The following is a 27911-nucleotide window of genomic DNA, read 5'->3' as shown; positions in this document are numbered from 1 at the left end:
TACCATTCTCCCTCACTACCACTCTCCCTTTCTCCCACTCTCCCTCACTACCACTCTCCCTCACTACCACTCTCCCTTTCTCCCCCTCTCCCTCACTACCACTCTCCCTCACTACCACTCTCCCCCTCTCCTTCACTACCCCTCTCCTACTCTCCCTCACTCCCTCACTACCACTCTCCTACTCTCCCTCACTACCACTCTCCTACTCCCTCACTACCACTCTCCCTTACTACCACATTCCCTCACTACCAACCTCCCTCACTACCACTCTCCTACTCCCTCACTACCACTCTCCCTCACTACCACTCTCCCTTTCTCCCCCTCTCCATCACTACCACTCTCCCTTTCTCCCCCTCTCCCTCACTACCACTCTCCCTCACTACCACTCTCCCTTTCTCCCCCTCTCCCTCACTGTCACTCTCCCTCACTACCACTCTCCCCCTCTCCTTCACTACCCCTCTCCTACTCTCCCTCACTCACTACCACTCTCCTACTCTCCCTCACTCCCTCTCTCCCCCTCACTACCGCTCTCCCCCTCTCCCTCACTACCCCTCTCCCTCACTACCACTCTCTACCACTCTGTTAGCTAGTATACCTAGCTGTTAGTGTTAATGTTAGCCAGTATAGTTCGCTGTTATAGTTAGTGTTAGCTAGTATAGCTAGCCATTAGGGTTAGCTGAAGTATATATCTAGCTATTAGTGTTAGCTCATACAGCTAGCTGTTATTGTTATTGTTAGCTGGTAAAGGTAGCTGTTAGAGTTAGCTGATATAGCTAGCTGTCAGTGTTAGTGTTAGTTAGTATAGCTAGCTGTTATGGTTAGTGTTAGTTAGTATAGCTAGCTGTAATAGTTAGTGTTAGTAAGTATAGATAGCTGTTAGAGTAAGTGTTAGCTGATTTAGCTAGTTGTTAGTCTTAGCTGGTATAGTCAGCTGTTATTGTTAGTGTTTTCCAGTATAGTCAGCTGTTATGGTTAGTGTTAGCTAGTATAGCTAGTTGTTAGGGTTAGTGTTTGCTACGGTAGTATAGCTTGCTGTTTGGTTTAGTGGTAGTTGATATAGAGCTGTTAGGGTTAGTGTTAGCTAGTATAGATAGCTGTTAATGTTAGCTAGTATATATAGCTGTTAATGTTAGCTAGTATAGCTAGCTGTTAGTGTTAGCTAGTATAGCTAGTTGTTAGAGTTAATGTTAGCCAGTATAGTTCGCTGTTATAGTTAGTGTTAGCTAGTATAGCTAGCTGTTAGTGTTAGCTTGTTTAACTAGCTGTTAGGGTTAGTGTTAGCTGGTATAGCTAGCAGTTAGGGTTAGCTGATGTAGCTAGCTTTTAGTGTTAGCTGATATAGCTAGCTGTTAGATTTAGTGTTAGCTTGTAAAGCTAGCTGTTCGGGTTAGGGTTAGCTGATATACCTAGCTGTTTGGGTTAGGGTTAGTCAGTATAGCTAGCTGTTAGGGTTAGTGTTAGCTGCTATAGCTAGCTGTTAGTGTTAGCTAGTATATCTAGCTATTAGGGTTATTTGGTCAAACTAGCAGATAGGGTCAGGGTTAGTTGATATTGCTCGCTCTTATGGTTAGGTTTAGCTGATATAGCTAGCTGTTAGGGTTAGTGTTAGCTGGTATATCTAGCTATTCGTGTTAGTTGGCATAGCTCCTGAGTGGTGCAGCAGTCTAAGGCACTGCATCTCAGTGCTTGAAGCATCACTACAGTCCCTGGTTCTAATCTAGGTTGTATCACAACTGTCCGTGATTGGGAGGCGCACAATTGGCCCAGCGTTGGCTGGTGTAGGTTGTCATTGTAAATATGAATTTGTTCTTCGATGACTTGCCTAGTTAAATAAATGTTAAATAAAACATGTTTTGTGTGTGTTAGCTGATATAGCTAGCTGTTAGTGTTAGCTGGTATAGTTAGCTGTTAGATTTAGCTGATATAGCCAGCTATTAGTGTTAGCTAGTATAGCTAGCTCTTAGTGTTTGGGAAACTGATGTAGCTAGCGGTTAGGATTAGCTGGTATAGCTAGTTGTTAGGCTTAGTGTTCGCTGGTGGAGTTGGCTACATTTGAATAAAAAGGGTGATGAAGTTTTTACATTCCTATGTGAATATTTATGTTCATTTGAAACGTTTAACATTTTGATGACGATGCTGAAAAAAGATTGAAGCCTCAAATCTCTGTCCCTCACTAGTGTGTGTGTGTGTGTGTGTGTTTGCAGTCTTTTTAGTGTGATGCAGCTGTGTATCTCTGCCAAGGTACCTCTTATACGTTCTCATAATCAACAATGTACTTTACTGTGCTCAAAAATATGATATTTTTATCAAAGTGTTTAATTTATTTTCAGTTATTGCTGGCACGGTCATTACGAATTATGTGAAATAATATTGTAAACAGTCCAATAAGACACAGAGTTAACAACTATTTTAATTGTGTAGTAAGTTTTCCAGTATACAACTTGTGTATTCACTTGTGTTTTTAAAAAGTTCATACAATGTTCAACTTGTTGCTAGAGAACTGAATGTTGTTTAACAGAATACTATGATTCTATATCGTCTTTTTGAAATTGATTCTGTTGAGTGCATAATGCATGCAGCACGAGTAACATTATGAAACCGTGTGTACAAGCACCATGACATGCTACGCTCATGTAACTCACTAGGACTACAAGTGAACAACAAGTTGTTATTATCTTGTTATGTTCATGTTAACACACAAAACCACTCTTATTTTTGATATGCTGTCCTTCTTCATTTCCATGTACATATATAGATGGAAATAGTTTGTTATATTGGCAGAAAACTGAATTTTCCATGAAGGTTTTAAAGTGTTCACCACTCAAACCATTGCAAATAAAACTATTTAAAGAACCATGTAGGCCTTGGTTGTGTGTCAGACTATTGTTAGGAAATTGTAGTTTTTAAGATGTATTTAGACAACACATAATCACATAATCACACTCCATACCCACTAGGGGCGTTCTTTTTAGCTATGCTCTCAAGGATACTCAAATCAAATCAAATCAAATTTTATTTGTCACATACACATGGTTAGCAGATGTTAATGTGAGTGTAGCGAAATGCTTGTGCTTCAAATCAAATCAAATAAAATTTTATTTGTCACATACACATGGTTAGCAGATGTTAATGCGAGTGTAGCAAAATGCTTGTGCTTCTAGTTCCGACAATGCAGTAATAACCAACAAGTAATCTAACTAACAATTCCAAAACTACTGTCTTGTACACAGTGTAAGGGGATAAAGAATATGTACATAAGGATATATGAATGAGTGATGGTACAGAGCAGCATAGGCAGGATACAGTAGATGGTATTGAGTACAGTATATACATATGAGATGAGTATGTAAACAAAGTGGCATAGTTAAAGTGGCTAGTGATACATGTATTACAAAAGGATACAGTCGATGATATAGAGTACAGTATATACGTATGCATATGAGATGAATAATGTAGGGTAAGTAACATTATATAAGGTAGCATTGTTTAAAGTGGCTAGTGATATATTTACATCATTTCCCATCAATTCCCATTATTAAAGTGGCTGGAGTTGAGTCAGTGTCAGTGTGTTGGCAGCAGCCACTCAATGTTAGTGGTGGCTGTTTAACAGTCTGATGGCCTTGAGATAGAAGCTGTTTTTCAGTCTCTCGGTCCCTGCTTTGATGCACCTGTACTGACCTCGCCTTCTGGATGATAGCGGGGTGAACAGGCAGTGGCTCGGGTGGTTGATGTCCTTGATGATCTTTATGGCCTTCCTGTGACATTGGGTGGTGTAGGTGTCCTGGAGGGCAGGTAGTTTGCCCCCGGTGATGCGTTGTGCAGACCTCACCACCCTCTGGAGAGCCTTACGGTTGAGGGCGGAGCAGTTGCCGTACCAGGCGGTGATACAGCCCGCCAGGATGCTCTCGATTGTGCATCTGTAGAAGTTTGTGAGTGCTTTTGGTGACAAGCCGAATTTCTTCAGCCTCCTGAGGTTGAAGAGGCGCTGCTGCGCCTTCTTCACAATGCTGTCTGTGTGAGTGGACCAATTCAGTTTGTCTGTGATGTGTATGCCGAGGAACTTAAAACTTGCTACCCTCTCCACTACTGTTCCATCGATGTGGATAGGGGGGTGTTCCCTCTGCTGTTTCCTGAAGTCCACAATCATCTCCTTAGTTTTGTTGACGTTGAGTGTGAGGTTATTTTCCTGACACCACACTCCGAGGGCCCTCACCTCCTCCCTGTAGGCCGTCTCGTCGTTGTTGGTAATCAAGCCTACCACTGTTGTGTCGTCCGCAAACTTGATGATTGAGTTGGAGGCGTGCGTGGCCACGCAGTCGTGGGTGAACAGGGAGTACAGGAGAGGGCTCAGAACGCACCCTTGTGGGGCCCCAGTGTTGAGGATCAGCGGGGAGGAGATGTTGTTGCCTACCCTCACCACCTGGGGGCGGCCCGTCAGGAAGTCCAGTACCCAGTTGCACAGGGCGGGGTCGAGACCCAGGGTCTCGAGCTTGATGACGAGCTTGGAGGGTACTATGGTGTTGAATGCCGAGCTGTAGTCAATGAACAGCATTCTCACATAGGTATTCCTCTTGTCCAGATGGGTTAGGGCGGTGTGCAGTGTGGTTGAGATTGCATCGTCTGTGGACCTATTTGGGCGGTAAGCAAATTGGAGTGGGTCTAGGGTGTCAGGTAGGGTGGAGGTGATATGGTCCTTGACTAGTCTCTCAAAGCACTTCATGATGACGGAAGTGAGTGCTACGGGGCGGTAGTCGTTTAGCTCAGTTACCTTAGCTTTCTTGGGAACAGGAACAATGGTGGCCCTCTTGAAGCATGTGGGAACAGCAGACTGGTATAGGGATTGATTGAATATGTCCGTAAACACACCGGCCAGCTGGTCTGCGCATGCTCTGAGGGCGCGGCTGGGGATGCCGTCTGGGCCTGCAGCCTTGCGAGGGTTAACACGTTTAAATGTCTTACTCACTTCGGCTGCAGTGAAGGAGAGACCGCATGTTTTCGTTGCAGGCCGTGTCAGTGGCACTGTATTGTCCTCAAAGCGGGCAAAAAAGTTATTTAGTCTGCCTGGGAGCAGGACATCCTGGTCCGTGACTGGGCTGGATTTCTTCCTGTAGTCCGTGATTGACTGTAGACCCTGCCACATGCCTCTTGTGTCTGAGCGGTTGAATTGAGATTCTACTTTGTCTCTGTACTGACGCTTAGCTTGTTTGATAGCCTTGCGGAGGGAATAGCTGCACTGTTTGTATTCGGTCATGTTACCAGACACCTTGCCCTGATTAAAAGCAGTGGTTCGCGCTTTCAGTTTCACGCGAATGCTGCCATCAATCCACGGTTTCTGGTTAGGGAATGTTTTAATCGTTGCTATGGGAACGACATCTTCAACGCACGTTCTAATGAACTCACACACCGAATCAGCGTATTCGTCAATGTTGTTGTCTGACGCAATACGAAACATGTCCCAGTCCACGTGGTGGAAGCAGTCTTGGAGTGTGGAGTCAGCTTGGTCGGACCAGCGTTGGACAGACCTCAGCGTGGGAGCCTCTTGTTTTAGTTTCTGTCTGTAGGCAGGGATCAACAAAATGGAGTCGTGGTCAGCTTTTCCGAAAGGGGGGCGGGGCAGGGCCTTATATGCGTCGCGGAAGTTAGAGTAACAATGATCCAAGATCTTTCCACCCCTGGTTGCGCAATTGATATGCTGATAAAATTTAGGGAGTCTTGTTTTCAGATTAGCCTAGGGATATGTACGATTAGCCTTAGGGATATATACGGCTGTGATTATAATCGAAGAGAATTCTCTTGGTAGATAATGCGGTCCACATTTGATTGTGAGGAATTCTAAATCAGGTGAACAGAAGGATTTGAGTTCCTGTATGTTTCTTTCATCACACCATGTCGCGTTAGTCATAAGGCATACGCCCCCGCCCCTCTTCTTACCAGAAAGATGTTTGTTTCTGTCTGCGCGATGCGTGGAGAAACCCGTTGGCTGCACCGCTTCGGATAGAGTCTCTCCAGTGAGCCACGTTTCCGTGAAGCAAAGAACGTTACAGTCTCTGATGTCCCTCTGGAATGGAATACTCTGAGGCAATTTCATGTTAGGAATTGATAAAAAGAAGGCCGTGGCTAGCCCTCATTATGTTTGAGACTTCTTGGTGCCATGTGGTGGAGAGAGAGAAATGGTTGTTTGGTGTGCAGGTAGCCTAGTGGTTAAGAGCGTTGGGCCAGTCACTGAAAGGGTGCTAGTTTGAATCCCGTAGCCAAAGAGGTGACAAAATCTGTCGATGTACCCTGTAAATCGCTCTGGATAAGACAACTGATAGACCAAACAACACTGGAGCTGTCTGGCTCAGATGGTCAATGCTGCTGGTCAGAGGTCAGATGCTGGAGAAGTTTTTTAAGCTTGCTCCCTCTGGGTGTTCTGTTTACAGGTAAAGGACCCGTAAGGCAGAGTGAAGTTTATATCAGACTATGGCTGGATTAGAATGGGTAAAGTTTGTGTTCAGCTGTTTATATTTTGCCACAGACTCAAAGCTGCGCTTCATCCCTGTCCTACATTGATCGTAGAGATTTGAGGACCTGATGTAAATGTTCCTCCCCTTAATTTAACACCGATAAACACAGGCCAGAGTTATAGTAGTGGTAGTGTCTTCAGTGTAAGGACAGACGCTGAGAGACGAGAAGCAAGTACAGGGAGTGAATATTTAATCAATAACGGACATGAAACACAACAAGGACAGCATCTGGACAAGGGGAACAAAACATTAATTCAAACACGGGGAATAAACTGAGCAAGAAACAGATATTGGGTAGGCAATCAAGTTAGTAGAGTCCAGGTGAGTCCCATGAAGTGCTGATGCGCATAACGATGGTGAAAGGTGTGTGTAATGATGGGCTGCCTGGCGCCCTCAAGTGCCAGACAGGGGGAGCGGGAGCAGGCCTGACATTCAGTAGTAATGGTAGTGACTGGTTATAGTTATAGTAGTGGTAGTGACTGGTTATAGTAGTGGTAGTGTCTACAGTAGTAATGGTCGTGACTGGTTATAGTTATAGTAGTGGTAGTGTCTACAGTAGTAATGGTAGTGACTGGTTATAGTTATAGTAGTGGTAGTGTCTACAGTAGTAATGGTAGTGACTGGTTATAGTTATAGTAGTGGTAGTGTCTAAACTAGTAATGGTAGTGACTGGTTATAGTTATAGTAATGGTAGTGACTGGTTATAGTTATAGTAGTGGTAGTGACTACAGTAGTAATGGTAGTGACTGGTTATAGTTATAGTAGTGGTAGTGACTGGTTATAGTAATGGTAGTGACTGGTTATAGTAGTGGTAGTGTCTACAGTAGTAATGGTAGTGACTGGTTATAGTTATAGTAGTGGTAGTGTCTAAACTAGTAATGGTAGTGACTGGTTATAGTTATAGTAATGGTAGTGACTGGTTATAGTTATAGTAGTGGTAGTGACTGGTTATAGTAGTGGTAGTGTCTACAGTTGTAATGGTAGTGACTGGTTATAGTAGTGGTAGTGACTGGTTATAGTTATAGTAGTGACTGGTTATAGTTATAGTAGTGGTAGTGACTGGTTATAGTTATAGTAGTGGTAGTGACTACAGTAGTAATGGTAGTGTCTGGTTATAGTAGTGGTAGTGACTGGTTATAGTTATAGTAGTGGTAGTGACTACAGTAGTAATGGTAGTGACTGGTTATAGTTATAGTAGTGGTAGTGACTGGTTATAGTTATAGTAGTGGTAGTGACTACAGTAGTAATGGTAGTGACTGGTTATAGTAGTGGTAGTGTCTCAGTAGTAATGGTATCGACTGGTTATAGTTATAGTAGTGGTAGTGACTGGTTATAGTAGTGGTAGTGTATACAGTAGTAATGGTATTGACTGGTTATAGTAGTGGTAGTGACTGGTTATAGTTACAGTAATGGTATTGACTGGTTATAGTAGTGGTATTGACTGGTTATAGTAATGGTATTGACTGGTTATAGTAGTGGTAGTGACTGGTTATAGTTATAGTAATGGTATTGACTGGTTATAGTAGTGGTCGTGACTGGTTATAGTAGTGGTAGTGACTGGTTATAGTAGTGGTAGTGACTGGTTATAGTAATGGTAGTGACTGGTTATAGTTATAGTAGTGGTAGTGTCTACAGTAGTAATGGTATTGACTGGTTATAGTAGTGGTAGTGTCTACAGTAGTAATGGTATTGACTGGTTATAGTAATGGTAGTGACTGGTTATAGTAATGGTAGTGGCTGGTTATAGTTATAGTAGTGGTAGTGAATGGTTATAGTTATAGTAGTGGTAGTGACTGGTTATAGTTATAGTAGTGGTAGTGTCTACAGTAGTAATGGTCGTGACTGGTTATAGTTATAGTAGTGGTAGTGACTGGTTATAGTAGTGGTAGTGTCTACAGTAGTAGTGGTAGTGACTGGTTATAGTAGTGGTAGTGACTGGTTATAGTTATAGTAGTGGTAGTGACTGGTTATAGTAGTGGTAGTGTCTACAGTTGTAATGGTAGTGACTGGTTATAGTAGTGGTAGTGACTACAGTAGTAATTGTAGTGACTGGTTATAATTACAGTAGTGACTACAGTAGTAATGGTAGAGAAAAAGCGATATCTCAGACAAGCCAATCAAAATAAAAGGTGTCTGAGGTGTCTGTTTCTCAAACTAGACACTGTAATGTAATTGTCCTCTTGCTCAGTTGTGCACCAGGGCCTCCAATTCCTTTTTCTATTCTGGTTAGGGCCAGTGTGCGCTGTTCTGTGAAGGGAGTAGTACACAGCATTGTATGAGATCTTCAGTTTCTTGGCAATTTCTCACATGGAATAGCCTTCATTTCACAGAACAAAAATAGACTGATGAGTTTCAGAAGAAAGGTCTGTTTCTGGCCATTTTGAACCTGCAATCGAATCCACAAATGATCCGCAAATTATGTGGCTGATGCTCCAGATACTCTACTAGTCTAAAGAAGGCCAGTTTTATTGCTTCTTTAATCAGGACAACAGTTTTCAGCTGTGCTAACGTAATTGCAAAAGGGTTTTCTAATGATCAATTAGCCATTTAAAATGATAAACTTGGATTAGCCATTGGAACACAGGAGTGATGGTTGCTAATAATGGGCCTCTGTACGCCTATGTAGATATTCCATAAATCAGCCGTTTCGAGCTACAATAGTCATTTATAACATTAACAATGTCTACACTGTATTTCTGATGAATTTGATGTTCTTTTAAATTACAAAACATGTGCTTTTCTTTCAAAAACGAGGACATTTCTAATTGACCCCAAACTTTTGAACGGTAGTGTATATTTCAGGTGTAAAGGCTCTCCAAATCTGTTTTTGGATATTCATAAATACTTTCCTAACCTAAATAATATACAAGATCAGAACATTTTTTAATCCATAAATTGGTGCTGAAAATGAGACGTGTGTATTTATTTTATTTATATATTTTCACTCCAGATACAAACAACAATTTACAGACTCACACGAACAATGACTACATCTCATCTGCCCCGCATGATCACACCTCCATCCCCAGTGCTCACGCTATTGTTTGCCACATGGCCTTAAATTACAGATCACAAATATTATGTCAGAAACAGCTGGTTGATGTGTATCTAGCTGAAATTTCTGTAATATTGACAACCAATGAGACAAGTGTTTGTGATATGCAATATACAATAAATAACTTCCTCGAGTGGAAAATACATCTGGGTTTATTTGTAGTGTAACCGATGTGAAATGGCTAGCTAGTTAGCGGTGGTGCGCGCTAATAGCGTTTCAATCGGTGACGTCACTCGCTTTGAGACCTTGAGGTAGTGGTTCCCGTTGCTCTGCAAGAGCCGCGGCTTTTATGGAGTGATGGGTAACGATGCTTCGTGGGTGACTGTTGTTGATGTGTGCAGAGGGTCCCTGGTTCAAGCCCGGGTATGGGCGAGGGGACGGACTAAAGTTATACTGTTACAGTAGCATAGCTGTTTCTATACTTTTTCCTCTCACATACAGTAAAGGGCTGCAGAATGGAGAGCAAAGTGCTCTACGGTGTCCCCAGAGAGACAATCCTAAAAGAGAAAAGTCTGCTTTACGTCTGAATAATTCAGCATCTGGATATGGCTGGTTTATAAATACACTGCTCAAAAAAATAAAGGGAACACTAAAATAACACATCCTAGATCTAAATGAATGAAATATTCTAATTAAATACTTTTTTCTTTACATAGTTGAATGTGCTGACAACAAAATCACACAAAAATTATAAATGGAAATCAAATTTATCAACCCATGGAGGTCTGGATTTGGAGTCACACTCAAAATTAAAGTGGAAAACCACACTACAGGCTGATCCAACTTTGATGTAATGTCCTTAAAACAAGTCAAAATGAGGCTCAGTAGTGTGTGTGGCCTCCACGTGCCTGTATGACCTCCCTACAACGCCTGGGCATGCTCCTAATCAGGTGGCAGATGGTCTCCTGAGGGATCTCCTCCCAGACCTGCACTAAAGCATCCGCCAACTCCTGGACAGTCTGTGGTGCAACGTGGCATTGGTGGATGGAGCGAGACATGATGTCCCAGATGTGCTCAATTGGATTCAGGTCCGGGGAATGGGCGGGCCAGTCCATAGCATCAATGCCTTCCTCTTGCAGGAACTGCTGACACACTCCAGCCACATGAGGTCTAGCATTGTCTTGCATTAGGAAGAACCCAGGGCCAACCGCACCAGCATATGGTCTAACAAGGTGTCTGAGGATCTCATCTCGGTACCTAATGGCAGTCAGGCTACCTCTGGCGAGCACATGGAGGGCTGTGCGGCCCCCCAAAGAAATGCCACCCCACACCATGACTGACCCACCGCCAAACCGGTCATGCTGGAGGATGTTGCAGGCAGCAGAACGTTCTCCATGGCGTCTCCAGACTCTGTCACGTCTGTCACGTGCTCAGTGTGAACCTGCTTTCATCTGTGAAGTGCACAGGGCACCAGTGGCAAATTTGCCAATCTTGGTGTTCTCTGGCAAATGCCAAACGTCCTGCACGGTGTTGTGCTGTAAGCACAACCCCCACCTGTGGACGTCGGGCCCTCATACCACCCTCATGGAGTCTGTTTCTGACCGTTTGAGCAGACACATGCACATTTGTGACCTGCTAGAGGTCACTTTGCAGGGCTCTGGCAGTGCTCCTCCTGCTCCTCCTTGCACAAAGGCGGAGGTAGCGGTCCTGCTGCTGGTCGGCCTCCTCCACATCTCCTGATGTACTGGCCTGTCTCCTGGTAGCGCCTACATGCTCTGGACACTACCCTGACAGACACAGCAAACCTTCTTGCCACAGCTCGCATTGATGTTCCATCCTGGATGAGCTGCACTACCTGAGCCACTTGTGTGGGTTGTAGACTCCGTCTCATGCTACCACTAGAGTGAAAGCACCGCCAGCATTCAATAGTGACCAAAACATCAGCCAGGAAGCATAGGAACTGAGAAGTGGTCTGTGGTTACCACCTGCAGAACCACTCCTTTATTGGGGGTGTCTTGCTAATTGCCTATAATTTCCACCTGTTGTCTATTCCATTTGCACAACAGCATGTGAAATTGATTGTCAATCAGTGTTGCTTCCAAAGTGGACAGTTTGATTTCACAGAAGTGTGATCGACTTGGAGTAACATTGTGTTGTTTAAGTGTTCCCTTTATTTTTTTGAGCAGTGTAGATATGTCTGGATGCTGTATAGCAACAACATGGGACAGTATGGGAGGTTCAGTAAGGAACTCACGCAGCAAGAGACATTAGGGACATATGTAACAGTATAACTTTAGTCCGTCCCCTCTCCACGACCGGGCGCGAACCAGGGACCCTCTGCAAAAAATCAACACGTTTGGCTCTAGATTACACCTACCCTTACATACTTTACATTGTTTGCAATCTTACTTCTCTCAAATTTTGTGCACACATTTGTTCACATCCATGTTAGTGAGCATTTCTCCTTTGCCAAGATAATCCATCCACTTGACATGTGTGGCATATCAAGAATCTTAATAAGCAGTATGATCATTACACAGGTGCACCTTGTGCTGGGGACAATAAAAGGCCACTCTAAAATGTACAGTTTTGTCACACAACACAATGCCACAGATGTCTCAAGTTGAGGGAGTGTGCAATTGGCATGCTGACTGTAGGAATGTCCACCAGAGTTGTTGCCAGAGAATTTAATGTTCATTTCTCTACAATAAGCCGCCTCCAACATCAATTTAGAGAACTTGGCAGTACATCCAAACGCCCTCTGTGACGTAGAAGTGCGTCACTGGCCGCGGGCAGCATTTGGTTCTTTAACGCACGCACACATTCATCACTCCTCCCTGCTCCGTTATAAGATAACAATGTGGGTCGACACACAAGTTAACTTCTCTGTTTTAGTACATACATTTCACACTTATGTCAATGTTCATATATAATACAAGTAAAATGTATCTTACTTATCGATGTTATGGATGAGCGCGTTGTTTGTTAGTTCTGTTCCTCTCTCTCTCTCCATCTCTGTAGCTTCCGGGTATGATGCATAAGTCCCCGAGCAAAGAGAATTGGGCTGACTTTGTAGTGCCTCTCCCAAATGGCTCATTAATGTAAATGTACATATTGAAAGACACTGTCAGTAGTGATGTAATTTTGCAAATGTTATGTTGTGATATTGTTTCATAAACATGTTGCAATGTATATACTTTCGTATGTTTGTTTAGTTAAATGGAAAATGTAGGTTTGACTAGGTAATTGCTTAATTAGTGTTAATTGTTCTGAGGGAGCCTCTCTTTCAGTTCATGGGGAGGCCATTTTGGATTGAGCTGTGAATGGGGCAGCATTGTGTTTAGCTGTCCCATAAGGTATACGTTTGATGGCAGTACTGTTGTTTTTGTTCAGGAATCACTATGTAAATAAACACCCTGAAGCACAGAATAACTTTTGCGGCTCCGCCATCTTTGTATTTTGATAGAGGTTAGGTTTTCCAGTATAGCCTTCTGGCCTACTCTACGTGACATATGGTGGCAGTGGTGTTATGGCGCGCCGCAAATCAGTGACTTCCAACTAGAGAGGTAAAGGAATGCGTACAGGATTGCGTTCTCAGCAGCAGCATCAACTGTTAGAAAAGGTACCTGAAGTTGAACCGGGGTGGAATACCATGGAATCGTCTGGTGAAGGAGAGGTCAAGAATGAGAAACTAGGAGCCCGACCAAGTGGCCAAACACAAGCAGAACCGTTTGAGCTACCGGTTGAACCAGCAGATACAGCCATAAAAGACCATCTGACTGAAGGAACAGTTGGGGGACCAGAACCCAACCATGGTAGCCCTTTTCCAGCAACTGATCACCTGCCTTGAGAGGAGGGACGAAGACCTCAAGCAGGAGTTACGGAGTCTACGCCAATCTATCCTCACAGCTCCTCACCAAGCGGAACTCATCAGTGAGAGCCCAAGATTGGGTCTGCCAACACCAGGACGATAAAGGCTCAAAGGCTCCCCAAGCAGTAATGAGGCCAGCCCCAGCCCCAGCACCAGGACACCAGTCCAGCAGTGTAAACATCCATCTTCCAGCATTCCTGAGGAAGGAGCCAAAGATGCCCTCATACCAGCATGGGGAGGACATTGAAAACTACCTGCTGAGGTTTGAGTGCATGGCCAAGACGTGGCAGTGGCCGGAGGTAGAGTAGGCCTGCAGACTTGTCCCATTGCTCACGGGCAAGGCCTTAGAGGCTTACACAGCAATGGACGAGGGGCTGTCCAACGTCTACAAGGGCTTGAAGGAAGGGCTGCTGGTGAAGTTCGACATCTCCCTAGAGATGAACCATTCCACAGGTGCAGGTTCATTAATTGTTTATGGTCCATTGAACAAGCATTGGGAAACAGTGTTTAAACCCTTTACAATGAAGATCTGTGAAGTTATTTTGATTTTTACACATTATCTTTGAAAGACAGGGTCCTGAAAAATATATGTTTTTTTTTTTGTTGCTGAGTTTAGTAGAATAAAGCTAACACAGCCAGGGCTGAATTACTTTTTATTTTTACATACCATGTGTTTGCAACAGTTGACAGAAGATTAATATTCCAATAAAAATACCCAGAAGCCTTTACAAGTTATTTCATTGGTCACATTAAATATACACAGTAGGGGGGCACAAGAAACCATAGAAACAAAAGTATTGCTATTTACAAATGTTACTGTGACAATAAGACAATAACAAGCACTTACAGCAGAGCCCTCTGTACAATTTTAATCTTTCTAACTTTTCCATTTAAATCACTGGCTGGTCATTTCCTGTTAAGTCCTTGGGAATGTCAATGAGGTGGGTGAATGTCACTCATAAGCTGAGGTACCTGGTGGTCGTCTGTAAGGATCCTTCACTACTCTGACCTGTCACTATTGTACTTTACTGAGCCCCTGGCTGTGGTCTCCAGGCCTCACTCTGAGCTCTCTGCCAGCATCCTGGTGAAGTGTAGAGCAGCAGGTTCCTGGGTCAGATTGTGGAGGCTGTAGGCATGGCCTGTTGGACAACACAGGGAGAGGGTCAGAAGACATGGCCTGTTGGACAACACAGGGAGGGGGTCAGAAGACATGGCCTGTTGGACAACACAGGGAGAGGGTCAGAAGACATGGCCTGTTGGACAACACAGGGAGAGGGTCAGAAGACATGGCCTGTTAGACAACACAGGGAGGGGGTCAGAAGACATGGCCTGTTGGACAACACAGGGAGAGGGTCCGAAGACATGGCCTGTTAGACAACACAGGGAGGGGGTCAGAAGACATGGCCTGTTGGACAACACAGGGAGAGGGTCCGAAGACATGGCCTGTTGGACAACACAGGGAGGGGGTCAGAAGACATGGCCTGTTGGACAACACAGGGAGAGGGTCCGAAGACATGGCCTGTTGGACAACACAGGGAGGGGGTCAGAAGACATGGTCTGTCCTGGGTTAAAACTCACCACATGGGACCATGAAGGTCTGTCCTGGGTTATAATGGTTCTCTTTGCCATTGATCTTCACAGTTACTGAGCTGGTTAGGAGGTTATACACCTGGAACAACAACAAAATACAGCTGGTTAGGAGGTTATACACCTGGAACAACAACAACATACAGCTGGTTAGGAGGTTATACACCTGGAACAACAACAACACACAGCTGGTTAGGAGGTTATACACCTGAACAAATTGATACCCTTGTATAATAGAGATAATACCCGAGCCCTGAAGCCTCCAGAAAATGTTTAGGAACTGACGCTCCACCAACCTGGAGGTATTCCAACTAGCTGGTAAAAAGCGGTTCGGTCATCCTTCTTTTCCAGTCTTATTGAGCAGAATAAAAACAATCCAAAATGTATTTTGATACTGTCGCAAAGCTGACTAAAAAGCAGCATTCCCTAAGGGAGGATGGCCTAGCAGTAATTTGATCATGATGATTAGAAAACAGCTTATGGACTCTCTTTTAATATGCGTATTTCTGCAAAACTTTGTTGTCACGAGTCTGCACAGAACTGCCAGGACAGAACTGCCAACTGGACCCTATTCCAACTAAACTAATGAAAGAGCTACTTCCTGTGCTTGGCCCTCCTGTGTTGAACATCATAATTGGCTCCCTATCCTCCGGATGTGCGCCAAGCTAACTAAAAGTGGCAGTAATAAAGCCTCTCCTGAAAAAGCCAAGCCTTGACTTGAAAAAAAAAAAAAGTATACATGTTTGAAACCTGACCGTTGTACATTACTTCAAATAATGAGGCATGTTTTTACCTTGCTTCAAAGTAGCCTAGCCAAAATCCATCCAGAGAAACATGGCAATTATTTTATAAAGGCTTCCTCGTGCCATTAACAGCATTTCACTCCTGTTCTATTGGTTTTCATATATATATATCAAAAAAAGTGTTGTCTAGAAGCCAAAGGCCCAATCCTAGTCATATTAGAAACCCCGTGCTAAGAACTATTCAATGCTGGTCTGACCAAACAGAATCCCTGCTTCATGATTGTTTTTTCTCACGCGGACTGGGATATGTTCCGGGCAGCTTCCAAGAATAACATTGACGAATACGAGTCGGTGAGTGAGTTTACCAGGACGTGTATAGGAGATGTTTCATCCACTGTGACTATTTGTTGCCATTGCATTCTACGGTTCTGAGATTGTCATCTCTGTCACACCATTAGGTACGCTGTTAAGAACAGTGTTTTCCCACAAATTGCATTTTGGCAAATGTTTAAAAAAATGAGGTTTTGTCAGTTGCTTCATTACAGGAGTTGTTGAATAATAGGCCTTTCGACTGGAAGACATATGCAACAATAGCCAGCCTGTCTACATTAATCTCTTAGTGAAATATTTACATTCCTTGTATGTATGCATACTGTTAGGAAAATCATTTTACTGTTAGTAAAAATAAATACATTTGTTGACCGGTTAATAAGGGTCGGTTAGATTTTCATCTAGATTTGTTTTTTAAGGAGTGAAATGTGATTCACAATATAAATCCAGATTTTTAAAAAAGTTCTCTCTGAATAAGCTTTGTTGCACAATTAGAAGGTCTAAAGACTGTATGTAAAATTATACCTCGGCTAAATATAAGCCTTCCACAACCATAAGACCCACTAATAATTACACCATTTTATCAAAACCTCTTTTTTGCTATAATCACTATTCTGGCTTTCAAAATTAAATTGTTACAAATGTAACTAGAACAATGCACATCCACTAATAATGACAAACATCTGGAGCAGGAATAATAGAAAATTAACACAGGTCTCATAATGCAATTTTTTAAAATGGTGCCGAAAGATGGGACTGCCCCACTTCTTCCTCTTAGAAAACTTTGCAGTATTTTGTTTTTTTATGTATTATTTCTTACAAATGTTCTTAGAATGTTAGCCCAGAATTATTACATACAACCGGGAAGAACTATTGGATATCAGAGCGGCGGTAACTCATCAGCACTAGAACCATTACGACCAGGAACACGACTTTCCCGAAGCAGATCCTTTGTTTGCACCCCCAAGGGCAATTGAACTGATTCCAGAAGCCGACCCGACCCTTAAAACCTACCCTAACCACAAACCGTGGATAGATGGCAGCATTCGCGCAAAACTGAAAGCGCAAAATACCGCATTTAACCGTGGCCAGGTGACTGGGAATATGGCTGAATACCAACAGTGTAGTTATTCCCTCCATAAGGCAATCAAACAGACAAACCGTCAGTATAGAGACAAAGTGGAGTCGCATTTGAACGGCTCAGACACGAGACGTATGTGGCAGACAATGACGGACTTCAAAAAAGAAAACTATCCTTGTCGTGGACACCGACATCTTGCTTCCAGACAAGCTAAACATCTTCTTTGCCCACTTTGAGGATAACACAGTGCCACGGAAATGGCCTGCTACCAAGGACTGTGGGCTCTCCTCTGTGGCCGACGTGAGTAAGACATTTAAACATGTTTGGTGGAGGAGGAATAATGGTCTGGGGTTGTTTTTCATGGTTCGGGCCCCTTAGTTCCTGTGAAGGGAAATCTTGACGATACGGCATACACAGGGGCATTGTCATGCTGAAACAGGAAAGGGCCTTTCCCAAACTGTTGCCACAAAGGTCAAAGCACAGATTTTAGACGATTCTGTGCTTCGACCTTTGTGGCAACAGTTTGGAGAATGCCCTTTCCTGTTTCAGCATGACAATGCCCCTGTGCACAAAGCGAGGTCCATACAGAAATAATGGTTTGTTGAGATCGGTGTAGAAGAACTTGATTGGCCTGCACAGAGCCCTGACCTCAACCCCATTGAGATGATTTGGAACACTGACTGCGAGCCTGGCCTAATCGCCAAACATCAGGGCTGTTGGTAATGTAGTGTATCTGACATCACACTGAACTCTGATAGTCTTTGTAGAACGCGTAGGGGTGTATTCTGTGCTCAGTCAATGATTTCGATGTGAGAAACAGAGAACAGACCACAACCCCCTTCCAAGCTCAAATCGTTCATTCTTCGGATCTACACGATTCACGTGGATGGCCTATTTAGAAATCAAAATGGCGAATATCGCAGAAAAGCGACAATTTTGCATCCCTGATGGTTTTAGGGATCAGGGGTTAAAGGTTACTCAGAGTGCTAGGGCTGTTGTCGACCAGTAGAGGGTTAGGGGTTAGAGGTCAGGGTTACTCACAGTGGTGGCGCTGTGGTCCACCAGCAGAGGTTTCTTCATGTAGGAGCCCAGCAAGATCTTTCCATTGGAGAAGGTTTCAGCCAGAAGGTCCATCTTGTAACCAAGAGCTCTGTCTCGATACGAGAACCACTGGAAATGATCTGGGCTGATCTGGCCTCCCTCTGATAACACAACACAGGACAACATCACACTATTGTTGACCTATTGCCCCATCTCTGTCTGTGTGTACATACGTTTCCCAGTGGCAGGCCAGAGCAAAGCCATCCAGTCTGTGAGGTTGGCCTTGTCCTCCAGCTGCAGTGTGATGGCTCTGAGAGGAGGAGCACAAAGCTCAGTCACAGCCTCAGGGTCCGACAGCACGATGCCAGGAGGGACAGACTGATGGACAGACGGATGGGGCGTCACTCTGAACGACTGGACACCTGTCATGAAGAGGGCAGGGTTAGAGGTCAGTGGAATAATAAGAAAGTAGTATACAGTGCCTTGCGAAAGTATTCGGCCCCTTTGAACTTTGCGACCTTTTGCCACATTTCAGGCTTCAAACATAAAGATATAAAACTGTATTTTTTGTGAAGAATCAACAACAAGTGGGACACAATCATGAAGTGGAACCACATTTATTGGATATTTCAAACTTTTTTAACAAATCAAAAACTGAAAAATTGGGCGTGCAAAACTATTCAGCCCCTTTACTTTCAGTGCAGCAAACTCTCTCCAGAAGTTCAGTGAGGATCTCTGAATGATCCAATGTTGACCTAAATGACTAATGATGATAAATACAATCCACCTGTGTGTAATCAAGTCTCCGTATAAATGCACCTGCACTGTGATAGTCTCAGAGGTCCGTTAAAAGCGCAGAGAGCATCATGAAGAACAAGGAACACACCAGGCAGGTCCGAGATACTGTTGTGAAGAAGTGTAAAGCCCGGATTTGGATACAAAAAGATTTCCCAAGCTTTAAACATCCCAAGGAGCACTGTGCAAGCGATAATATTGAAATGGAAGGAGTATCAGACCACTGCAAATCTACCAAGACCTGGCCGTCCCTCTAAACTTTCAGCTCATACAAGGAGAAATCTGATCAGAGATGCAGCCAAGAGGCCCATGATCACTCTGGATGAACTGCAGAGATCTACAGCTGAGGTGGGAGACTCTGTCCATAGGACAACAATCAGTCATATATTGCACAAATCTGGCCTTTATGGAAGAGTGGCAAGAAGTAAGCCATTTCTTAAAGATATCCATAAAAAGTGTAGTTTAAAGTTTGCCACAAGCCACCTGGGAGACACACCAAACATGTGGAAGAAGGTGCTCTGGTCAGATGAAACCAAAATTGAACTTTTTGGCAACAATGCAAAACGTTATGTTTGGCGTAAAAGCAACACAGCTGAACACACCATCCCCACTGTCAAACATGGTGGTGGCAGCATCATGGTTTGGGCCTGCTTTTCTTCAGCAGGGACAGGGAAGATGGTTCAAATTGATGGAAAGATGGATGGAGCCAAATACAGGACCATTCTGGAAGAAAACCTGATGGAGTCTGCAAAAGACCTGAGACTGGGACGGAGATTTGTCTTCCAACAAGACAATGATCCAAAACATAAAGCAAAATCTACAATGGAATGGTTCAAAAATAAACATATCCAGGTGTTAGACTGGCCAAGTCAAAGTCCAGGCCTGAATCCAATCGAGAATCTGTGGAAAGAACTGAAAACTGCTGTTCACAAATGCTCTCCATCCAACCTCACTGAGCTCGAGCTGTTTTGCAAGGAGGAATGGGAAAAAATGTCAGTCTCTCGATGTGCAAAACTGATAGAGACATACCCCAAGTGACTTACAGCTGTAATCGCAGCAAACGGTGGCGCTACAAAGTATTAACTTAAGGGGGCTGAATAATTTTGCACGCCCAATTTTTCAGTTTTTGATTTGTTAAAAAAGTTTGAAATATCCAATAAATGTCGTTCCACTTCATGATTGTGTCCCACTTGTTGTTGATTCTTCACAAAAAATACAGTTTTATATCTTTATGTTTGAAGCCTGAAATGTGGCAAAAGGTCGAAAAGTTCAAGGGGGCCGAATACTTTCGCAAGGCACTGTATCAATAAATGGATTGTAAAGTTCCTGGGTTGGCTCTGCAGTCATCCTGGAAACAGGTCTGTCCAACACATCAGTGCCTTCAGAAAGTATTCACACCCCTTGACTTTTTCCACATTTTGTTTTTACATCCTGAATTTAAAATGAATTAAATAGAGATGTTTTGTGTGTCACTGGCCTACACACAATAGCCCATAATGTCAAATTGGAACTATGTTTTTAGAACATTTTACAAATAAATGAAAAATGAAAAGCTGAAATGTCTTGATTCAATAAGAATTCAACCCCTTTGTTATGGCAAGACTAAATAAGTTCAGGAGTAACAACTCGCTAAATGAGTCACATAAATTGCATGGACTGACTGTGTAACGTAATAGTATTGAACGACTACCTCATCTCTATACCCTACACATAACCACGAGGCCAATGGTGACGTTAGGGTTGAATGGCTGTGATAGGAGAAAACAGGATGAATCGACAACATTGTAGTAACTCCACAATACTAACCTAATTGACATAGTGAAATGAAGGAAGCCTGTACAGAATAACAAATATTCCAGAACATGCATCCTGTTTGCAACGAGGCACTAAAGCAAAACTGCAAAATATCTGGTAAAGCAATTTACATTTTGTCCTGAATACAAAGTGTTATGTTTGGGGCAAATCCAATACAACACATTACAGAGTACCAAACTCCATATGTTCAAGCATAGTGGTGGCTGCATCATGTTATGGGTATGCTTGTAATCGTTAAGGACTAGGGAGTTTTTCAGGATAAACAGAGTGGCACAAAGCACAGGCAAAAACCTATAGGAAATCCTGGTTCAGTCTGCCTTCCACCAGACACAGAGGTGAATTCACCTTTCAGCAGAACAATAAGGCCAAATCTACACTGGAGTTACTTACCAAGAAGACAGTGAATGTTTCTGAGTGGCCGAGTTATAGTATTGACTTAAATCTACTTGAAAATCTATGGCAAGACCTGAAAATGGTTGTCTAGCAAAGATCAATAACCAATTTGACAGAGCTTCAAGAATTTTGAAAAGAAAAATGGGAAAATGTTGCACAATCCTGGTGTGCAAGCTTTTAGAGGCATACTCAGAAAGACTGCTGTAATATTTGCCAAAAGTGCTTATAGAAAGTATTGACTCAAGAGGGGGGGGGGAATACATAGGTAAATTATATATTTCTGCATTACATTTTCAATAAATTAGCAAACGTTTGGAAAAACATATTTTCACTTTGTCATTAAGGAGTACTGTGTGTAGATGGGTGACTTTATTTGGATCCATTCTGAACTCAGGCTGTAACACAACAAAATAAGTCAAAAGGGTAGGAATACGTCCTGAAGGCTCTGTACTTTAAATGTCTCATATCAAACTTCACTTAAAGTGCATATAAAATCCCAACACACTTTAAATTAAAACAATAAATTGGAAAAGTCCAAGCAAACAAACAGGAATCAGTAAAACAGAAGCAATACAGGCTCCATAGGACACACTAGGTTAGGACAACATGCTCCATAGGACACACTAGGTTAGGACAACATGCTCCATAGGACACACTAGGTTAGGACAATAGGCTCCATAGGACAACAGGCTCCATAGGACACACTAGGTTAGGACAACATGCTCCATAGGACACACTAGGTTAGGACAATAGGCTCCATAGGACAACAGGCTCCATAGGACACACTAGGTTAGGACAACAGGCTCCATAGGACACACTAGGTTAGGACAACATGCTCCATAGGACACACTAGGTTAGGACAACATGCTCCATAGGACACACTAGGTTAGGACAACAGGCTCCATAGGACACACTAGGTTAGGACAACAGGCTCCATAGGACACACTAGGTTAGGACAACAGGCTCCATAGGACACACTAGGTTAGGACAACATGCACCATAGGACACACTAGGTTAGGACAACAGGCTCCATAGGACACAATAGGTTAGGACAATAGGCTCCATAGGACACACTAGGTTAGGACAACAGGCTCCATAGGACACACTAGGTTAGGACAACATGCTCCATAGGACACACTAGGTTAGGACAACATGCTCCATAGGACACACTAGGTTAGGACAATAGGCTCCATAGGACACACTAGGTTAGGACAATAGGCTCCATAGGACACACTAGGTTAGGACAACATGCTCCATATGACACACTAGGTTAGGACAACATGCTCCATAGGACACACTAGGTTAGGACAATAGGCTCCATAGGACAACAGGCTCCATAGGACACACTAGGTTAGGACAACATGCTCCATAGGACACACTAGGTTAGGACAATAGGCTCCATAGGACAACAGGCTCCATAGGACACACTAGGTTAGGACAATAGGCTCCATAGGACACACTAGGTTAGGACAACATGCTCCATAGGACACACTAGGTTAGGACAACATGCTCCATAGGACACACTAGGTGAGGACAACAGGCTCCATAGGACACACTAGGTTAGGACAACAGGCTCCATAGGGCACACTAGGTTAGGACAACAGGCTCCATAGGACACACTAGGTTAGGACAACATGCTCCATAGGACACACTAGGTTAGGACAACATGCTCCATATGACACACTAGGTTAGGACAACATGCTCCATAGGACACACTAGGTTAGGACAATAGGCTCCATAGGACAACAGGCTCCATAGGACACACTAGGTTAGGACAACATGCTCCATAGGACACACTAGGTTAGGACAATAGGCTCCATAGGACAACAGGCTCCATAGGACACACTAGGTTAGGACAATAGGCTCCATAGGACACACTAGGTTAGGACAACAGGCTCCATAGGACACAATAGGTTAGGACAATAGGCTCCATAGGACACACTAGGTTAGGACAATAGGCTCCATAGGACACACTAGGTTAGGACAACAGGCTCCATAGGACACAATAGGTTAGGACAACAGGCTCCATAGGACACACTAGGTTAGGACAACAGGCTCCATAGGACACACAAGGTTAGGACAACATGCACCATAGGACACACTAGGTTAGGACAACAGGCTCCATAGGACACAATAGGTTAGGACAATAGGCTCCATAGGACACACTAGGTTAGGACAACAGGCTCCATAGGACACACTAGGTTAGGACAACATGCTCCATAGGACACACTAGGTTAGGACAACATGCTCCATAGGACACACTAGGTTAGGACAATAGGCTCCATAGGACACACTAGGTTAGGACAACATGCTCCATATGACACACTAGGTTAGGACAACATGCTCCATAGGACACACTAGGTTAGGACAATAGGCTCCATAGGACAACAGGCTCCATAGGACACACTAGGTTAGGACAACATGCTCCATAGGACACACTAGGTTAGGACAACATGCACCATAGGACACACTAGGTTAGGACAACAGGCTCCATAGGACACACTAGGTTAGGACAACAGGCTCCATAGGACACACTAGGTTAGGACAACATGCTCCATAGGACACACTAGGTTAGGACAACATGCTCCATAGGACACACTAGGTTAGGACAATAGGCTCCATAGGACACACTAGGTTAGGACAATAGGCTCCATAGGACACACTAGGTTAGGACAACATGCTCCATATGACACACTAGGTTAGGACAACATGCTCCATAGGACACACTAGGTTAGGACAATAGGCTCCATAGGACAACAGGCTCCATAGGACACACTAGGTTAGGACAACATGCTCCATAGGACACACTAGGTTAGGACAATAGGCTCCATAGGACAACAGGCTCCATAGGACACACTAGGTTAGGACAATAGGCTCCATAGGACACACTAGGTTAGGACAACATGCTCCATAGGACACACTAGGTTAGGACAACATGCTCCATAGGACACACTAGGTGAGGACAACAGGCTCCATAGGACACACTAGGTTAGGACAACAGGCTCCATAGGGCACACTAGGTTAGGACAACAGGCTCCATAGGACACACTAGGTTAGGACAACATGCTCCATAGGACACACTAGGTTAGGACAACATGCTCCATATGACACACTAGGTTAGGACAACATGCTCCATAGGACACACTAGGTTAGGACAATAGGCTCCATAGGACAACAGGCTCCATAGGACACACTAGGTTAGGACAACATGCTCCATAGGACACACTAGGTTAGGACAATAGGCTCCATAGGACAACAGGCTCCATAGGACACACTAGGTTAGGACAATAGGCTCCATAGGACACACTAGGTTAGGACAACATGCTCCATAGGACACACTAGGTTAGGACAACATGCTCCATAGGACACACTAGGTTAGGACAACAGGCTCCATAGGACACACTAGGTTAGGACAACAGGCTCCATAGGGCACACTAGGTTAGGACAATAGGCTCCATAGGACACACTAGGTTAGGACAATAGGCTCCATAGGACACACTAGGTTAGGACAACAGGCTCCATAGGACACACTAGGTTAGGACAACATGCTCCATAGGACACACTAGGTTAGGACAACATGCTCCATAGGACACACTAGGTTAGGACAACAGGCTCCATAGGACACACTAGGTTAGGACAACAGGCTCCATAGGGCACACTAGGTTAGGACAACAGGCTCCATAGGACACACTAGGTTAGGACAACATGCACCATAGGACACACTAGGTTAGGACAACAGGCTCCATAGGACACAATAGGTTAGGACAATAGGCTCCATAGGACACACTAGGTTAGGACAATAGGCTCCATAGGACACACTAGGTTAGGACAACAGGCTCCATAGGACACAATAGGTTAGGACAACAGGCTCCATAGGACACACTAGGTTAGGACAACAGGCTCCATAGGACACACAAGGTTAGGACAACATGCACCATAGGACACACTAGGTTAGGACAACAGGCTCCATAGGACACAATAGGTTAGGACAATAGGCTCCATAGGACACACTAGGTTAGGACAACAGGCTCCATAGGACACACTAGGTTAGGACAACATGCTCCATAGGACACACTAGGTTAGGACAACATGCTCCATAGGACACACTAGGTTAGGACAATAGGCTCCATAGGACACACTAGGTTAGGACAACATGCTCCATAGGACACACTAGGTTAGGACAACATGCTCCATAGGACACACTAGGTTAGGACAACATGCTCCATAGGACACACTAGGTTAGGACAACAGGCTCCATAGGACACACTAGGTTAGGACAACATGCTCCATAGGACACACTAGGTTAGGACAACATGCTCCATAGGACACACTAGGTTAGGACAACAGGCTCCATAGGACACACTAGGTTAGGACAACAGGCTCCATAGGACACACTAGGTTAGGACAACAGGCTCCATAGGACACACTAGGTTAGGACAACATGCACCATAGGACACACTAGGTTAGGACAACAGGCTCCATAGGACACAATAGGTTAGGACAATAGGCTCCATAGGACACACTAGGTTAGGACAACAGGCTCCATAGGACACACTAGGTTAGGACAACATGCTCCATAGGACACACTAGGTTAGGACAACATGCTCCATAGGACACACTAGGTTAGGACAATAGGCTCCATAGGACACACTAGGTTAGGACAATAGGCTCCATAGGACACACTAGGTTAGGACAACATGCTCCATATGACACACTAGGTTAGGACAACATGCTCCATAGGACACACTAGGTTAGGACAATAGGCTCCATAGGACAACAGGCTCCATAGGACACACTAGGTTAGGACAACATGCTCCATAGGACACACTAGGTTAGGACAATAGGCTCCATAGGACAACAGGCTCCATAGGACACACTAGGTTAGGACAATAGGCTCCATAGGACACACTAGGTTAGGACAACATGCTCCATAGGACACACTAGGTTAGGACAACATGCTCCATAGGACACACTAGGTGAGGACAACAGGCTCCATAGGACACACTAGGTTAGGACAACAGGCTCCATAGGGCACACTAGGTTAGGACAACAGGCTCCATAGGACACACTAGGTTAGGACAACATGCTCCATAGGACACACTAGGTTAGGACAACATGCTCCATATGACACACTAGGTTAGGACAACATGCTCCATAGGACACACTAGGTTAGGACAATAGGCTCCATAGGACAACAGGCTCCATAGGACACACTAGGTTAGGACAACATGCTCCATAGGACACACTAGGTTAGGACAATAGGCTCCATAGGACAACAGGCTCCATAGGACACACTAGGTTAGGACAATAGGCTCCATAGGACACACTAGGTTAGGACAACATGCTCCATAGGACACACTAGGTTAGGACAACATGCTCCATAGGACACACTAGGTTAGGACAACAGGCTCCATAGGACACACTAGGTTAGGACAACAGGCTCCATAGGGCACACTAGGTTAGGACAACAGGCTCCATAGGACACACTAGGTTAGGACAACATGCACCATAGGACACACTAGGTTAGGACAACAGGCTCCATAGGACACAATAGGTTAGGACAATAGGCTCCATAGGACACACTAGGTTAGGACAATAGGCTCCATAGGACACACTAGGTTAGGACAACAGGCTCCATAGGACACAATAGGTTAGGACAACAGGCTCCATAGGACACACTAGGTTAGGACAACAGGCTCCATAGGACACACAAGGTTAGGACAACATGCACCATAGGACACACTAGGTTAGGACAACAGGCTCCATAGGACACAATAGGTTAGGACAATAGGCTCCATAGGACACACTAGGTTAGGACAACAGGCTCCATAGGACACACTAGGTTAGGACAACATGCTCCATAGGACACACTAGGTTAGGACAACATGCTCCATAGGACACACTAGGTTAGGACAATAGGCTCCATAGGACACACTAGGTTAGGACAACATGCTCCATATGACACACTAGGTTAGGACAACATGCTCCATAGGACACACTAGGTTAGGACAATAGGCTCCATAGGACAACAGGCTCCATAGGACACACTAGGTTAGGACAACATGCTCCATAGGACACACTAGGTTAGGACAACATGCTCCATAGGACACACTAGGTTAGGACAACAGGCTCCATAGGGCACACTAGGTTAGGACAACAGGCTCCATAGGACACACTAGGTTAGGACAACATGCACCATAGGACACACTAGGTTAGGACAACAGGCTCCATAGGACACAATAGGTTAGGACAATAGGCTCCATAGGACACACTAGGTTAGGACAATAGGCTCCATAGGACACACTAGGTTAGGACAACAGGCTCCATAGGACACAATAGGTTAGGACAACAGGCTCCATAGGACACACTAGGTTAGGACAACAGGCTCCATAGGACACACAAGGTTAGGACAACATGCACCATAGGACACACTAGGTTAGGACAACAGGCTCCATAGGACACAATAGGTTAGGACAATAGGCTCCATAGGACACACTAGGTTAGGACAACAGGCTCCATAGGACACACTAGGTTAGGACAACATGCTCCATAGGACACACTAGGTTAGGACAACATGCTCCATAGGACACACTAGGTTAGGACAATAGGCTCCATAGGACACACTAGGTTAGGACAACATGCTCCATAGGACACACTAGGTTAGGACAACATGCTCCATAGGACACACTAGGTTAGGACAACATGCTCCATAGGACACACTAGGTTAGGACAACAGGCTCCATAGGACACACTA

The 27911-nt window shown here is 44.2% G+C and overlaps 1 protein-coding gene and 1 long non-coding RNA gene across 4 annotated transcripts in view; one reads left to right on the top strand and one right to left on the bottom strand.

The window, feature by feature from the left end:
- Positions 1-27911, top strand: part of LOC149977361 (uncharacterized) — a 290909-nt gene that overhangs the window by 191117 nt on the left and 71881 nt on the right. The window lies entirely within an intron of this gene.
- Positions 14009-27911, bottom strand: part of si:ch211-161h7.4 (uncharacterized) — a 60426-nt gene continuing 46523 nt past the window's right edge. For 2 of the 3 annotated variants that reach the window (XM_036945619.2, XM_036945622.2), the window contains 4 exons: positions 18388-18576; positions 18155-18315; positions 14951-15041; positions 14009-14511 (listed from right to left, as the gene is read on the bottom strand). In XM_036945619.2, coding sequence (XP_036801514.2) covers positions 14429-14511; positions 14951-15041; positions 18155-18315; positions 18388-18576 — 524 coding nt within the window. In that variant the 3' untranslated portion in view covers positions 14009-14428. Of the gene's footprint in view, positions 14550-14950; positions 15042-18154; positions 18316-18387; positions 18577-27911 lie in introns of all 3 variants that reach the window. The other variant, XM_036945621.2, reaches the window with a different exon arrangement.

Source organism: Oncorhynchus mykiss, chromosome 15 (genome assembly GCF_057628025.1).
Source record: "Oncorhynchus mykiss isolate SJ-2025 chromosome 15, ASM5762802v1, whole genome shotgun sequence".
Lineage (NCBI taxonomy): Eukaryota > Metazoa > Chordata > Actinopteri > Salmoniformes > Salmonidae > Oncorhynchus > Oncorhynchus mykiss.
This window is presented reverse-complemented; position numbering and strand designations above follow the sequence as displayed.